This window comes from Culex quinquefasciatus, chromosome 3 (genome assembly GCF_015732765.1).
Source record: "Culex quinquefasciatus strain JHB chromosome 3, VPISU_Cqui_1.0_pri_paternal, whole genome shotgun sequence".
In the NCBI taxonomy this organism is placed as follows: Eukaryota; Metazoa; Arthropoda; class Insecta; order Diptera; family Culicidae; genus Culex; species Culex quinquefasciatus.
In genome coordinates, this window is record NC_051863.1 from 190,304,575 (window position 1) to 190,322,389 (window position 17,815).

At 34.3% G+C, this 17,815-nt stretch overlaps 1 protein-coding gene and 1 non-coding gene across 4 annotated transcripts in view; one reads left to right on the forward strand and one right to left on the reverse strand.

Annotated features, from left to right (window-relative positions):
* The first annotated feature begins 4,953 nt into the window (after positions 1 to 4,953).
* LOC6034064 overlaps positions 4,954 to 17,815 on the forward strand; it is a 38,594-nt gene continuing 25,732 nt past the window's right edge. For all 3 annotated transcript variants that reach the window (XM_038262025.1, XM_038262026.1, XM_038262027.1), the window contains exon 1: positions 4,954 to 5,620. In XM_038262025.1, coding sequence (XP_038117953.1) covers positions 5,509 to 5,620 — 112 coding nt within the window. In that variant the 5' untranslated portion in view covers positions 4,954 to 5,508. The remainder of the gene's footprint in view (positions 5,621 to 17,815) is intronic.
* Trnap-ugg lies at positions 17,030 to 17,101 on the reverse strand. The gene has a single exon. It is a non-coding gene; the product is annotated as a tRNA-Pro (tRNA).

The window sequence follows — 17,815 nt, forward strand, 5'->3', positions numbered from 1 at the left end:
TTATCAAATTAATTTGGAATTAAGTTTCCATCGCGCTTGGTTTGCGAGGCCCCGATTATGATAAACTGGCCCCGAACCGTTTGAGCTTCATTAGGCTGCAAAAACAACAGCAAAATCCAGAAAGAGGAGTAGAAGAATTGGGGAGTCATCTTCATCATTTCAGGTTCAGAAGGGTAAAGATTTAGCCCTCTGGGGGGGAAACAAACGCGAAATAAAGAAGCTTTTGGACTACTCGAGTCGGGGATCTACCCGAGATGATAATGAGATTTTCCAACGAATTTTCAATTCATTTTCCTCGAAAAAGGGGATTTTAGTTGGTTTTGATTGCTTGATGAATGAAGGACTGGTTTTGCTGCTTATGATGTCTTGAGATTTTGGGTAAATTAAATCAACAACCTTCAAATTTCACTGAAATAATATTAAAGGTTGATGGACTATTCAGAACTGAATCACAAAAAAACAGCAATCAATTTATTTTCAAGTTCCGTTATGTACAAGTCAAATCTGGGCCAAATCTCGACTTCGAACTTCGAACAACGTGGAAAAGTGCAAACAGCATCACGCCAACATAACAATCAACGTGTCCGAAATACACCCGCCTGGACTGAGTCGCTGTCAGCATGAATGAACGTTGCAAAATTTAGCATAAACACCGTGCCGCAATCCAAACTGGGTGACACACTTTGCATTCCAACATAAACTGTATGAGATTCACACATGCACGTTTCTAACCTTACGAAAAATCCAACACACGCAACAGCTTGAACAGTTTGGCGAATAATAGTGGGATTATTTTGAGCATAATATTTGCATCATGTAAACAAACTAAACACACACACACATTTGCACAAAATCAAAGTCATTGTACGCGAGCACAGCTTTTCCAGAACGAAATCAGTTCGAAAAAGAGCGGAGCGGTGTGGAGGAGGAAAATAAAGACCTCACATTCCGGACAGCAATTCGATGATCTCGAGAGGTATCAAACGCTCACACACTAACGTACGACATACTTTGCATACGCCACGTTCCGAAGGAGGAGGGAAAACAAAACTATGCGCTTGTATTTTTGTGGTGGTGCCATGAATGAGGCGAGGGAGGGGGTGTTTGTCGATGTTGTTGCGATGTTTTTTTTTTGCTTTTTTTGTCAGGTGCATTTGTTTTGGCTCGTTTTGTACGTAGTTCTCGAGAAGGGTTCAGCTTGGTGTACACTGGATAGGGATTTTCATTGGTGATGTGGTCACTTTGAAACAGATATGGATAATTTTTTTTCTTTAATCTGAGTTCCATTGAAAAAATACAGACAGATTTGGTTGTTACAATTGTTTTTTTAAACTTTAAAATAACCGAAATAAACTCTTTAAAAAAAAAATTTACAGTGACTCATATTCGCATTAATGTCCATTAAAAGCATTAAACTATTAGAAAAAAAATAAAAAATCCGTATTTTAAAGATTTTCAAAGTTTATTAATAAATTTTTTTATAGTACATATGGGCAGAAATGTAGCCACCAAGATATAATAATTAGAAAAATTAGTAATTTTTTGAATACAAAAATTTTGCTAAACATTTTTTTCACCTGATTTTTTTTATGTAAAATCAAATCTGCAATCGAGAAGTGCACATTTTTTCATTTTATTTTTATTTTTTATTATTTATTTTCCCGTTAGACTTAGGCAACAACAATTTAATCTTTATTTAAAAAATGTTTCTATTTCTTTAACGGTCCAAAATAAAAAGGACCTTTTTTACCTTGATTTCTGCTACAAACATTTTAGTATTTTTGAAGCTATTGGAATTATCTATATTATTTTAGATTCATCTCCAAAAGTACTGTGTACAATATCATTTACATTTTTTTTTTTGACTATTTAACAGTCAGATCAATGCAGGATTGCGTCCGAAAGTTCGACGAATTAGTAACATGAAAACATCAAACAGTCTTGGTGCACCCATAAATATTTTTTTCGAAAAGCTAAGAAATTTTGCTAGAATTCGTCTTGAAGTTTGCTAAGTGTCACAACTACACTCTATTTTTAAATGCCGATATCTGTGAAAAAAAAAACATCCGGTTTTTTAATGTCAAATAAAACATTCGCTGATCTTTTTAAAATATTTTAGACCAAGCTAATTTTTTATAAATAAGTCGTAATATTGCATGTTTGCCTCTTTTGAAATGTTAGTCTTAGTTTTGATTTTCAATAAGGATCATCGAATTTCATATTTGATAATGGTTACCTAATCAAATAAAAAAAATGGAAAAAAATTAAATGGTCTGTTTTTTCGGAGGCATCATCTCTTAGTATTTTTGTTTGTATTTTAACATTGAAAAAGAAAGGTTAATTTAGATGACACAAGACAAAAAATAGAAAAATAAAAAAAAGTGTTTCAAAATGCATTTTACTCTAATTCAGTTTTTCTACAATCATTAATTTCTGAAAAATGTAAGATCTGCAAAAAAAAAAAATGCGATTAAAACGTTTTTCAGTACCGATTTAAAAAATAATAATACCGTAAAACGGGGTGACTTTGATAGGTTTGCGATTTTTCCGCAAAATGATGAGTACAATTAAAATACGTAAGGAATGGTTTAGAAACATACTGACCGTGGTAGAGAAGTGTTCAAAGTACCGCAAGAAGAACTTTTCATAAAATTAGGAATAGTTTAAAAAGTAAGTTAACTATAGTTAAGAAAATGTTGATGAATGTCATTATTTTAAACTTCTCAAAGTGTCATGATTTTCTCAACGAACATGATTTTTAATCGGAAAACGGAATGCATTTTCGGATTCTTTGGACAATTTTCCACTAGGAGAAGGTTAAAAAAGTTTGTAAATAATAAATAATATGTGTTTTTGAAACACAATTTAAAAAAATCTCAACAAATTTCATGTAAAATGTGAAAACTTGTGATACATGCTTTGAATTCAGTATAAAATGCAATATAGATCGATAATTTCACAAACAAAACTAGTTTTAACCAATTTCTGGCAAAATTCCGACTTTTTAACAATTTTACCAAAAATTTATAAATACCGATTAGATTAAATTAACAAAAATTTATATGTATTTTGCTAAAAAGCTTATACACTTAGTTAACTAAATATAAACATTGATTTTTTTTTCTTAAACACTATATCAGCTACTTCAGTGATGGTACATTTAGCGTACAAATAAAGATTGATCAACTTAAATATGATTTTAACAAGAAAAACTATGACTATCAAAGTCACCCCGGAATTAAAAGTAAGAATTTTCAACGTAACTATTTTTCTAAACATTATTGAAAAATCTTTTTTTCCGAAATAGTGCATGGACTTTGTGTAGTCTACCCCAGTACATGTTTTAAATATAATAATCTTGAGAAAAACCTTACCTGTAGGAAAATATTCTAAAAACAAATTGAAATCCTATCAAAGTCACCCCGGTTTACGGTATAACCAAACATGCTTAAAATGGTTTTAATCGCATGGGATGCATTTCAAATTGATTTCAGCTGATTGCACTTAAATTTCCATTAAAATTAATAAGTTTTTGAAAAATAAATATATTTTTGCCCCCGGATTTTTCAATTTTGTGGGGAAGAAGGGGGAGGAGGAAGCTTTCTCTGCGAAATCGGCCGATTTCGCCCATTTTTTTGTATTTTTTGCTTTGGCTTTAATTTTGTGAGGGTCTTCCCTATGACTTAAGAATCTATTTTGTTGCATTGGTTTACCCATACAAGTCCCCATACAATTTTAGCAGCTGTCCATACAAAATATTCAAGAAATGTGTAACTTTTGAGTGGATTTTCTGATTAATTAGGAGTCTTCGGCAAAGTTGTAGGTATTGTTGAGGACTATGGAGAAAAATTTGGTACACGGTAAAAAATTGGCGATTTTTTATTCACTTTTTGCACCAAAAAATCTATTACCCAAACCCACATCTTTTGAGCCACCGAGTTATGATTTTTTGAAAAAAAGGAAGATTTTTAGGAAAAAAACAAATTTACATGCAACAAAATTTTTCATTCAGATCTTACATTTTTAGGATAATTATAACTGCAAAACAACTGAACTAGTGTGAAATGCATTTTATAACACTTGTTTCGTTCAAATGTTGAGATTTTGGCTTGTTATTTAAATTTTTATATTTTTTGTCTTGTGTCTTCTAAATTAGCCTTCCTTTTTCAATGTTAAAATATAAATACAAAAAAATACTAAGAGATGATGTACTTTGAAAGTAAATAGATGACGAACTTTGCATAGATATAAACAATTACAAAAGAAACTATTTTGGGAAATGGAGTTATTTTATGGAAAAAGATAAATAAAAAACGGCAACTCAACAATATCTGCAACTTTGCCGAAGGCACCAAATTGATCAGAAAATTCACTCAAAGGTTACAGATTTTTTCAAATTTACGTACCATTTTTGTATGGACAGCTGCCAAAATACTATGGAGTAATACACGGAGAAAAATGAGTTCCCAAAATCGTCAACAAGCGTTCATGGAAATTGGAACGACGAACGAAGTGTTCAAATTGCATGGTACGTTTTTAAAAATTTTGCAAAAAGACTTTATTATAAAATTTGCTGTTATTTTTTTTAATGAAATCACAATATCAAACAGAAAAGTAAACTAACAATAACCTGTTTAACACCGTAACATAACATCATCATAACACACTCACACCCACCAACATCAAAACCCCATCGTGTTATTCATGTAACGCACCTTCCAACACTCGTCGTTGAGCCGGCCGTGGATGGTGGTTGTTAACCCTGCCTGTGTACAACCGCTCGCTACCATGACAACAATTGAATTAAACAACACAAACAAAGCCAAACTTTGAATCGCAATGGAAACCTGAATGGCGAACGACGGGGGGGAGCGGGGAAAAAGAACCATTCATTAGAACATACAGGTGAAATTTGGTTTGGTTGTGTTCAGAGCGTTTTTCCCGTGTTGCAATTGATGAGTCGCGTTCTACAACTTGATGTGTGTGGAGGAGGTTCAGTTTTTTTTTTCGCGAAAATTCAAACTCTTGTTTGAAGTTTTGGGACGGCCGTCAGTAGGTTCTGGTAGTTCGGCGTAGATTAGTCGTTCCGTGAGTACTCGGCTGGAAGGTTTGTTCGGCAAGAATCGAGGCAAGATTAATCTGTTTACCTGAAATCAAGCTAGATTGGGGGTGTATATTTGTGCATTAATCAGAGTAACGAGTGTTGACTAACTAAGACTCCGGCTCCTGTTCCGGATTGTCGCGTAGCAAGTGGTTCCAAAAGAGTGTCCTTTTTTTCTCTCGTGAATCTTCCGCCGAAAAGGTGATCTCTCACCCTGTTAATTGGATTAATTGAGAGTGAACAAGTGTCTATCGACTCAGCTTCGCCGTGAATGTCGTGGCCATCGAGTTGGAAGATTCCGTTCCATCTACCGGAGGAAAGCAACTAGGAGATGCATCCGGCTCGGGATGGTCAACAAGGACGCCGCTGAAGTCGGACCAAATTGATGACGAAAGCAAACAGGAATAATGAAGCACAATTTGGGCGCAGTCCGGACGATGGCCACCTTGGCGGGTCTGGTCCTTGCCGGAATGGCGACGGCCGGGTACGGCAGTGATCCGCATTTGTTCGAGAATAGAGGTAATTTTTTAACACCCTCGTGGGGTGGAGTTGAGAGAGTGTGGTGCCTGGACACGTGTTTGACCGGCAAACAGGTGAAATTAGGGAGGTGGGTTGGGGTGGTCTTTGTTTTCCCAAATGAAGCGCAGATTGGACGCCGAAAGGATTTTGCTGGGACTGTTGATATGCAGCGCGTGGGTGTGGAGTACAGATTGGACGAACTTGATGACGATGTATCCCTAGGCAGAGAGAGGTGTTGTTTACATTTCGACGTGGCGGAATAATATTTGATGAACATATCGCACCCCCACGTGCTGTCGTGTGCTATCCATTTGTGATAATCTGATTAAATTTTACTGCACATTGTAATTTCAAATTTGCTGACGATTATAAATGAGTTAATTCAATTGATCTGTGAATAATTGGTTTCAATTTTGGTTGTTTACTGACTCTTAATATTTGGTTTGATTGATGCACTTTATTTCTCCAATATTGTTTTTAGAATATTTGTGGTTACATTTTTAATGTATCCATCCCATTCAAATTTTAAGTAAAAATTCAGTGCATCATTAGCAAATTTATGTTTCAAAACATAACCAAATTTTGCTTCATTATGTATTTAAATTTCTCTTTGTTTTTCAAGGTTTATCCATCACTTTTAAGTCAAATTTGTTTAACATTGCTTTTCTTAATTGTGTTTTGGAATTATTATCGATTTCAATAAAACCTTTAACCTTTTCAGGCCTGAAAGGTCATATATGAATCATATAGTATGACTCAAAAATCAAAATCAAAAAGCCTACAATTTTCGTATGGTCCTCTGGATCATTTTCCCATCATTGACTATTTTTTTAAAGTTTGGGCCTGAAAGGGTTAATGCAAATTGTAATGAAATTATTTTTTATTGTATATTTTCTATTCAAAATCGATATGGAATTTCAAAATTAGAATAAGAAATGAGAGCAGACATGACATTTGATTATTATTAGTTTTTGTGCTTTATTTTTTCCCTTACCAAAACAGATGTCAATTCGACGTCGTCGTGCTATCTTGTCGCACCCGCCATTTCGACGTTCCGAGAAAAACGCGTTTTAATGTTTGACCTTGAATATTCAAAAACGAGAGCACGAAATGTAAACAATAACAAACACGTTTTGTTTGGCTCACCATTCTGTGCATTGTCCCAAAGTTTGGTTGAAGTTGGTTGCTGGAGGCCCGAGTAATAATTACAAATGTTTACGGTAGTCTAGCTTGTACGTGCGACAAACGCATCCTGACTTTCCTGGCCTGAAATCCCTTTGGCCTTTTGTCGCACTTACATCAATTTTCATGGAGTGACAAGATAGCACGACAAGATTGAAACTACTTTCATATGTGAAGTGACAAAAATGCACGGAGTTTTTTCGGTTTTTGTTGAATATCTCAGGATTGAAATCGAATTTTGGGGATCTGTGAAGGTCAAATGGTGAGGCATTGTAAGCTGCACAAAATGGCGTTCTTAACTCAATTTGGCCCAAAATGCACGTACGACAAGTTAGCACGATGGCGACGAATTGTAATGTTCCCTGGGGGTCAGCGAAAATTAAAAAAAAAATGTTATCATACAGAAGTTGGACCAAATGATCGGGACAGTGAAATTTCTGTAAAAATTCAAATGCTCATAAGTTTGCGAATATTTAACCGATTTTGAAGGTTGAATGGAAAATTGGGTAATTCTCTACCAACTCACACGAAATCGGGAAAAGTTGCCCCGACCCCTCTTCGATTTGCGTGAAACTTTGTCCTAAGGGGTAACTTTTGTCCCTGATCACGAATCCGAGGTCCGTTTTTTGATATCTCGTGACGGAGGGCGGTACGACCCCTTCCATTTTGAACATGCGAAAAAGAGGTGTTTTCAATAATTTGCAGCCTGAAACGGTGATGAGATAGAAATTTGGTGTCAAAGGGACTTTTATGTAAAATTAGACGCCCGATTTGATGGCGTACTCAGAATTCCGAAAAACGTATTTTCATCGAAAAAACACTAAAAAAGTTTTAAAATTCTCCCATTTTCCGTTACTCGACTGTAAAAATTTTGGAGCATGTCATTTTATGGGAAATTTAATGTACTTTTCGAATCTACATTGTCCCAGAAGGGTCATTTTTTCATTTAGAACAAAATTTTTCATTTTAAAATTTCGTGTTTTTTCTAACTTTGCAGGGTTATTTTTTAGAGTGTAACAATGTTCTACAAAGTTGTAGAGCAGACAATTACAAAAATTTTGATATATAGACATATGGGGGTTGCTTATAAACATCACAAGTTATCGCGATTTTACGAAAAAAAGTTTTGAAAAAGTTACTTTTTGCGTTTCTCTTTGTTTCGTCGTCCGTGTCTGTCGCGGGTGACCATGAACGGCCATGATCGATGACGACCAACTTTTTCAAAACTTTTTTTCGTAAAATCGCGATAACTCGTGATGTTTATAAGCAACCCCATATGTCTATATATCAAAATTTTTGTAATTGTCTGCTCTACAACTTTGTAGAACATTGTTACACTCTAAAAATAACCCTGCAAAGTTAGAAAAACACGAAATTTTAAAATGAAAAATTTTGTTCTAAATGAAAAATGACCCTTCTGGGACAATGTAGATTCGAAAAGTACATTAAATTTCCCATAAAATGACATGTTCCAAAATTTTTACAGTCGAGTAACGGAAAATGGGAGAATTTTTAAAACTTTTTAGTGTTTTTTCGATGAAAATACGTTTTTCGGAATTCTGAGTACGCCATCAAATCGGGCGTCTAATTTTACATAAAAGTCCCTTTGACACCAAATTTCTATCTCATCACCGTTTCAGGCTGCAAATTATTGAAAAACACCTCTTTTTCGCATGTTCAAAATGGAAGGGGTCGTACCGCCCCTCCGTCACGAGATATCAAAAAACGGACCTCGGATTCGTGATCAGGGACAAAAGTTACCCCTTAGGACAAAGTTTCACGCAAATCGAAGAGGGGTCGGGGCAACTGCTGTGTGAGTTGGCGGAGAATTACCCAATTATTCTAATTTTGGAATATGGTTATTTGTTAAATGCATATTTAAATAATTTAATTTATTTTTAAAAATTTAGCGCTTTATTTTTAATGAAATAACACTTTTAATCTGGAGTTACACAAGAAAGAGCAGATAATCATTTGTACAGTTTGAACCATTTTGCTAACTCTCAAGCTTTAAGTAACTTTAAAAAAATCGAAATATTAATCAATAGCTGGCCTCTTCAGCGACCATTCACTTTGAGGGACCCACGAAAGTGTTTTTTTGGTGTCTCGGAATTTGGAAGGCAGTTCCAGCTGACAAAATGTTATACGTCCTTTTTCAATTATTGCCTCAGTGTTGTAAATCTTCACCTTTTTGTTATTTCGTGCTTGCCATTTCATTAGGGAACAACAAATTTTTTCAACAAGAGTGTGTCCCTTTCACACCTTATATAAACTGTCATTTGAGTGAAAGGGATACACTATTGTTTACAAAAGTTATGTGCCCGTTTGAAATGTTAGGTTCCTTTTATAAGTGATTTTTTACATAGTTAAATAAGGTCTACGCATTTTTTTATTTTCAGGGTTTTTGACTTCACTGATATGTGATGGGGTCAAAAGTTTGAAAACTACTTTTGAAATAAATTGAAAGTTTCATTGAGTTAAGTATTTTTTTTTCAAACTTTATATTTTTTTAATGAAATGCAAAACTTTTAGAGGTTTTAATATAAAATACTTTGATTACAGAACGGAAAAGACGTACAACATTGAGAAAAAAGTTTTTCATGAATTTATTGATTTGTTGCAAAGTTTTTCCTAATTTTTTGGTGGAATTATTTATATCACACATCAACAGATGAAAATTTGCACTTTTTTTAGATGTTTTTTTAAACGGTTTTTTGTGACACAAAATCTGTTAGTTTATTAAGTTAGTGTTGCTTCAAATTTAAAAAATATGATTGAAATCATTAAAAGTATTTTTTCACATGGCAATTGCTAATAATTCGATGCCTGTATGCTCTATTGTGCAAAACATTGAATTTCGCGGTATTTTAAAATCTTTAGATACTACTTAATAATGTATAGATACTACTTAATGTAAAAATTCATAGAAAAAACTGTTAATATATTTATTTTATTTTCCTCGAATTTTATTATAATTGTTCATGCCACTTTTAATACACTGAGGAGCAATTTGATAGTAGCTTCTTTCAAATATCACGACATTTAACGGTATTTAGCAAATTTTATGGCCACTAGCAAATTTGACTGATTATGCGGCTTTCGTGAAATCGTGAAAAATTACTAGTCCCAATTATCAAGTGTAAAGTTTACTAATGATCAATGATATGAAATTTGTAAGGCAATTAAGTTTAGCATCTTTAAAATTTATTGTCTTCAACATTTAATTTAATTTCAGTAGCCATGTCGGAATGTCACAGACATCTGCAATGGCACGGACATAGCCATTGAGGCATTTTTGTGTCATTTTGTCTGTTTTTTATCGTGCCATCGATGCTGACTGTGACAGATGAAACGACACCCAGATATGGAGGTACCATCCACAGGTGACCCACCCACACACACCCTAACAATAGTAGCGGCCAGATCAGATCAGATCGGATCACACACAAACACACACACACACGTGAGCAGACACAATGGCGATGAGTTTTATTTATGAAGAGATCTAAATAGAATAATAATGTTAAAAATAATGCCCCGGAACGCCGCTGCTGCCATTTCCAGCCAGATTCAGATTTCAGTCAACGGCAGCGCGGTGGTACACCTGGAACCGATTGTCGAGCCCTCGTGTGTGGTGGCATCACGTGGCAATTTTGGCGGTTATTTGGTTTCCGAACAGATTTTTCTGGTGCCTCTCTGAAGTTCGGTTTTTTTTAAAGGTCAATCTGTTTTTGCGGTGACAGTTTTCTCTTTTCACACACTCACAGTGACAGTGTCGCGAGCACATTTGGACGGAAAGTTTTCGTTATGCTTCGTTAAGTCGAATAATTTGGAGGTTTTTCACTTTTTTGTTTGCGGATTTTATAGCAGTAATGAACTTTAATGAAGTTCACGTGGCCATCAAATTTGGGGTTGGGCCGTATGGGAGCTGGTTTTACTTTCGGATTTGGTGTTTTATGATTGGAATTAGGAGCGACTATTTTCTGCTGATAATTTTATATAAAAATCAATTTAAACTTTTACTTATAGTTTTTGATCATAATGTTTTATGTATTACATTTTTGAACTCAAATGTCTATCTATTTTTTTTAATTAATTATATTTGATATATCACCTGTGACCAACTCTCTACGACATCGGCTGATTTCAGCCATTTTTATTTTTTGTATTTTTTGATTTGGCTCAAACTTTGTGGGAGCCTTCCCTATGACCAGAGAAGCTATTTTGTGTGGTGGTTCAATCTCCCAAAATGCTATTTTTTTTTTATTTTCGAGATTTTGTGATATGTTTAGGGGCCAAAAATTCCCAACTTTTGAGCTATACAGAAACATGGTCCAAAAATCTGCAGCCGAGTTATATTTTTTTGAAAAAATAGTGATTTTTGGAAAGAATCGAAATTCTATAACAAAAAAAAACTGACCTCAATTTTTTATGTAAAATTGAATTTGCAATCGAAAATTACCTTAAAATTTTTTTTGTTTGATTTTAGTGAAATATTTGCAGTTTTCTGATTTTTAAAAATAGTGAGCATGAGTGACAATTTCTAAATTTTTTTTTGAAAAGTTCAGAAAATTTGCTATAAAATTGTCTAAGAGTCATTAAAGATTGGACCTTGGGTTGCTGAGATAGAGCCGCTTTAAGGAAAAGAAACACGAAAATTGAAGTTTTCTCAATCTCACCAAAATAACCCACAATTTTCTAATGACGATATCTCAGCAACTATAGGCGTAATATTCATTGTTTGACCCGTTTAAAATGTTAGTCTTGATTTAAAAATTTTCTAAATATTTTTTTATAGATTAAAACTTTGTTTTACCATATCTTATCACAACGAATAGTGAGCAAAAGCCCTCTTTTATTCATTACATCTCATTGTAACAGGCAAACAAAAATGCTCGCTCTACTAGGGTGTCCAATAATGGTTAAAATACCCTATAGTAAATAGATAAATGTGTGTTTGGATTTATCCGAGTCGTTCAATAATTTAATTGTTGGAAATATTGTAACTACTGTAGTATAAATTTAAATTTTGTTATTGAATTTATCAATACAACAATGCGTCAACAAACAAAAAAATCAATCAACTGATCTACTTAGTATAAAAGATTTTAGTTGTGCACTGCTGCTTCAAATAAATTCTGAAATCGCTTAAAAAAGTTATCACTGATTTCTTGGAGATTTAAAAAAAAATCAAAAGTAGACCTTTGCTTTCTGAAATAAGACTGCAAATTGTTCAAAATCATGAATAGCAAAAAATACTATAATTATAATATTTAATTCTATTCCGATTTTTTTTTTCCAAATATAAGTTATTCTGTTTTATAAAATTGAGTTTTAGGAAGGATAAACTTGATTTTGGAATTTTATTTGGAAAAAGCTTTGCTAAGCATGGAAGTTTTATTATTTTTCTTTTCAGAAATAATCTTGTTGAATTCGAAAACATTAATAATTTAGTGAGTAAATTTAAATAATCTGATGATCTTTAATCCGATCACATTTAAAAATCATGATATACTTACAGATTTGAAGATTTTTAAAATTTTGATTTTCCTTCTATTTGATTTAGATGAAATTATATATTCAACATTGATTTGACTGGGAAAGGCACCAAATACCTTAAAAACCCATTTTTAAATTGATTTTCCTTTTTTTTAATAATATTTAAAAATTGTAATCGATAAAAACATCAGCATAAATTCTGTTAAAAAAATATCCTCTAGATGTTCCAACAGTTTCAAACTGTTATCGCAAAACAATCTATTTGCTTCCAGCTTTTCGAATGCAAGAAAAAAAGTTTTGGGGCCACCGAATCATTGACATTGTGGAAAACTAGTTTCGACCTCCCGTAAACATCACCGGAGCAACACACACGCCCATTTGGTGAATCAGGAAAAAAGTTTTTCTTTTTGAGCTCCCAGATGTGCACGCAAAAAAATTGTTGTTCTTTTTTTTTATTTAACTTTTTTTTTATTGATATGATTTTATGTCCAATTTTCACAAATTTTGTTTTCAAGAAAAGTTGTAAAGATTTAAAACACTTTTTTAAATTTCTCTGTTATATTCGGGAGGGCCCTTTAAAAACCCCGGGAAGAGGGGGGAGTCCCAGCCGCATCACGACGGAATTTTGTTTACTTCCCAAAAACAAATAGCAAAATCACGGTGGAAAATGGTGGCTTTGCGTTGGGGCGTTGAGTCTGCAGCCAAAAAGCAATTCTTCATTTCGGCCCAAATCGGCCGGAACCATCTCCGGGCGAGGAGGGGGCTAAAGTAGACTAAGGAAAAGAAGACGAAGAAAGAAGTTCAAACAACAAAAACTCCAACGCAACCAGCCCCCGAAAGTTGCCATGGGGAGGAGGTTGGTGGCAGCGGGGGTGCAGAAATGAGTTTTGTGACAATAGCCCATAAATAAGCACATAAATGAATTTCCAACCTCCCCCTGAAAAGCGCGAGTTGGGTGGTGAATTTTCCGCGGGTAGATATGATATCCGCGCAGGGGGAAGTCATCAGTTGAATGGATCTCGCCCCAGCCTGAGCACAGAAGAGTGGTGGTTGTAAAAAGGCAAGGAATCACTCTGAGGGTCGTCGCGTGGGCCGCCAAAATTGGGATTGATTCGGGGCAATAAAGCGATGTAAGCGGTTGCGCGGAAATTCCACCAAACTTGTTTATGTTTATTAGGTCAAAGGCAAACTTTGAGATTGGGAACGCGGGACCACAATTTGGAGCGAGGATTTTGCCGGATTCAACAATTGGGTCCTAAAATGAAGCTTAGATTGCAGATATTATTGTTACAGCGATAAAGCTTATTTTTCTGAGTACAATGACCCTTTGTACGACCACAAAAAGTTTAAAATGGATTTTTAAATCAATTTTGAAAAATTTACCTCGCGGTCCTTCTTGACAAAAAAGCTCCTACTTGACAGCTCGTTCCAAGGGTACCATAGTTGATCCATCGAAAAAATGTTGTCTTGTCAAAAAAAAAAAAAAAAAAATTGCGTTAAAATGGAAAAAAGTGATCAGAAATGGTTTTTAATCGTGTTTTTTACCGTTGTAGATAATAATTGACATAGGGCTTTAGTACCCAATTGTGTTATTTTGCAGGAAATTGGTGGAAGTTTTGCCTACAGTTGAATTACGTAAACAAGTGAAATTATTGAACTCTAAAATGATTTCATCGTTTTAAAGCTACAAGTCTTCTTTTATACAAACTTGATTTATTTTTTCAATTGATGAATTTGTTTTCATTCTTGAAGAGCAATTTGCAATTCCGTCGTGAAACAACTTACTTTTCCTGTCATTCTTGAACGACGAAATAGCCTACTTTTCTGTACCAAAAATCGAATAGCAACACTTTTCAAAATAAATGTTGAAAAGTTCTACTTTTCAGCACTCAAATGGGTGCTGAAAAGTTGAACTTTTCAGCACTTGTTTCGAAAAGTAACACTTTTCAACATTTTTTGATTTAAACGATTTATTGACAAAATACATGAAAATTCATCGCGTTCCCAATCTCAAAGTTTGCATGAAAATTTGACATAAAATTTCACTCAGTGTGTGTTTTTTGGAATTGCAAAAAATGTTGTATGGAACTCGTTGCAAAACTTGATTTTTTCAGCACTCTTCGTATTTATCCAACTCGGTGAACCTCGTTGGATAAATGTACGACTCGTGCTGAAAAAAATCTCTTTTTGCAACTTGTTGCATAAACTACTATTAAGGTCGTTAAATCAGATTTTCAATCGAAAATGACATAATTTTGTTTAATAAATAGTTTTATAGTTATAGGCACTTTTTAAGAAAAGGTTAAATTTTCTGAAGCTAAAAATTCTTCATGAAGAAAAAGTACCTAAGTACGGGTTAAATCACATTTCAAATTAAAATGCAAAGCGCCAGCTCCTGTTACGTCCAATCAAACTCATATTTGGGAGTTGGGCTCAGTATGCCCATCGGAACAAATCCCTGAATGCCCGCAAAAAAACTCATTTTTGATGCACTTTAGTGCCGATGCATAAAAATTGTTATTCAATGAGAAAATATCCTACAGTTTGTTAAATTTTGTGAAAAAATTGTTTTGACAGTCAGTGTCATCGAAATAGCCCTCATTTTTCAACCCACGACATGTTGTAAACTATTGGTTCGATTTCAGTGGTGAAAAATGAACCTCTTGTGACGTTTTATGCTCTTCTAAATTAAGATAATTTTAAAACTTCTAGACCTCCAGAGTAAAAAAATACATGGTAATTTTACATTTAGTAATGGGTACATCTTTTATGTCAAGAACAATTATAATTTTACATTTGAAAATGTGTAATTTTACAACCCTTTATAGTAAATTTATATTTTTCAGTCAAAATTGAGGTAAAATCACATAAAAAAAGATGTAATATTAAACCTTCCAAAACAACACATTCCAAATTTACACAATTTTTTACTGTGTAGGCTAACATATTGAAATGCCCAAAATCAATTTTGTAACCCTTTCAAAAAATTTCAAAAGTTTGCTATTCAACATTGAAAATCAAACTGATAGTTTTTGAGATAGCTCGAGTTGAAAATGTATTGAGAAGTACTCATTTTCACAATATTTTCATTTTCAGAGGTTGAACTTTAGTCTGAACAACAAAGCAAATATCTGTAGATAATTTTCTCAGCTTTTCAAAAATATGTTTTTCCTTCAGAAAAGTCTTCTTGCAAAAATATCACTCAATCAAAAAAAATGTACCTCATTTTGAGATGAAAACTGCGATTTGAAACGAAACTTTATATAAATTTAAAAAAAGCCATTTGGCCTCTGATGCGAGAAAACGAGAGCGGAAAAAAAAAGATTTTTCGTCTGTAGATTAAATAGATTGCAACTTTTTTATGAGGAACACTCAGTGAATATGGATTGTGTTGACAATTTAATATACTCAGTGTTGCAAATGAGTGATAAAAAAGCTATCAATAGATTATCTCTGCACCATAAATATCCGAGAGTATAGTGGCCGTCACTATAGCTTGAGAGATCTCTTCTTGTATCTCGTGATTCCCAGCGATGTCATTCTCTCTCTATCACTCCTTCCCTTTTCCTCGACTATGCGCTCTCACCGCTGAGTCTCTCAATCTCTCCAAAAACTGCAATGAGAGAACGCGAGATGGCGATTAGGATCCGACCACGCATGACGTCCCGTCAAACTGCGTTTGCGAAATTGGTTTTGTGGCGGCTTTTGTGGTTAAACGCTTCTGCGGTAGGATGATCGTGGAAGCGGGAATGAGAGAGAAAAGGAAAATGTCAATCGCGAGTGGGTAAACACGAAAACGTGTTCGGCTATGTTCGGCGCTGAGAGTTTCAATGAAGAGAGAAGAGCAGTTGTATTTGAGGCATGAATATTCAGGCGGGATAATTGTAGTTGCTGAGAGCTGATATTTTGATATTTTAACAACCCTGAATATACTTAAAACTTACGAGAAATTATCAGATTTTTTGTCAAAATTTGAAATTTTAGGCCTACATTTAAAAATAGCTGAAAATGCCAAAAGTTTAAGTCGTGAGAAATTATCGGAATAAAGCCTAAATTTCTTCTTTTTAAATGAACTGATGGTACTAGAAAGAATGATCTTTATCAAAAAATGTTGAAAAACATTAAAAAACTGGTTTTGTGTGGAAAAATCTTAATGTCTTTTGACATACTGGACATTGTAAAAAAAATCTTTCAAAAGTACATGATTGAGTTTTAGAAGAATAAAACGTCAGCAAACTTCGCTTCGCTTCGCTAGGAGACGGTGATTTTAGCGGATTGCAGACTGGATTTTCGCCATGTGATGTGATGATTGTCTAAGCCCAAGTTGCCTAGGAATCGATAATTGGGAATAGAACCAATTCTACATTTTTTTTCTGTTCAAAAATGGTCTTTATGGAATATTGCAGATTCGAAATTTAATTAAATTTGTCTTAGTATGGTACGTCTCTCGACCTTTGACAGTTAAAAAAACGGGGAAAGGCATCGAATTTAGAACAATTGTAATCCTTTTTTTTAGATGAAATATAAAATAGGGAATTTTGTCCAATTTTACACAAAAATCCCTTTGAGACCAAATTTGTATCTCATAACGAGCTACAAATCATTGTCTTAGTAAAAATCGGCCTTACCGTCACGAGATATCGAAAAATGGTCCTCGGATTGTGAGTACAATCAATTGTTAATAAATCATATTTAGATTAAAAGATATTTATAAAAAAAAGAAATTCCGGGCTCAACCGGGATTTGAACCCGGGACCTCTCGCACCCAAAGCGAGAATCATACCCCTAGACCATTGAGCCGCTCATGCTGGTTCATTTTAGTTAGTCACTCATAAATTTCAAGTTTGGCCCCCAAAAGCTCCCACCATGGCATATGCGCTGCAGTCGGTTCGGTTCGATTCAAAAGTGAAAGTAAACTTGAACGCGACCACTTTTGGCTTCGTGCCTTCGTGGTCTCTCCAAGAGACTTGACCCGTTGTAATAGACCAGTCATTTCGATTGAAACCGTTATGACTTTGGTTGCAAGAAAAGAAAAGTGAATGTGAGATGTTGTCGATCGGTAAGGTAGGTTTATTTTGGTGACTTAAACGGGCGGTTAATGCACTGTTGTTTGCAAATTGAAACGCTTTGTAGTGATTTAAATCTGCCTATTGTGTGCAAATTAAGCTTGGGAAACCAATACCTGCTAATGAGTTTCAATCACGCAATAGAGTCAATCCCGCAACAGATGTCGTGAAATGAGTTTTTCCATTTCCACATTAGAACAGGCCTCAGTCATTGTATTTTTAAGTTTGCTCCTAACACAAATTCGCAAAACCACATTGAAGTGTGGCTTTGAAAAACTTTGTTTTTCTACTCTCAACGTGGCCAAAACCACAATTTCCCTTCACTTAGTATACCACGTGCTTCCACAGCAGACAAAAAAACAAAAGTTCGCCTCAAAAGCGTCGATTCGTCATAAATTTTAAACCAGACCACCGCCATCATGAATGATGAAAAATGTCACAAAGCGTT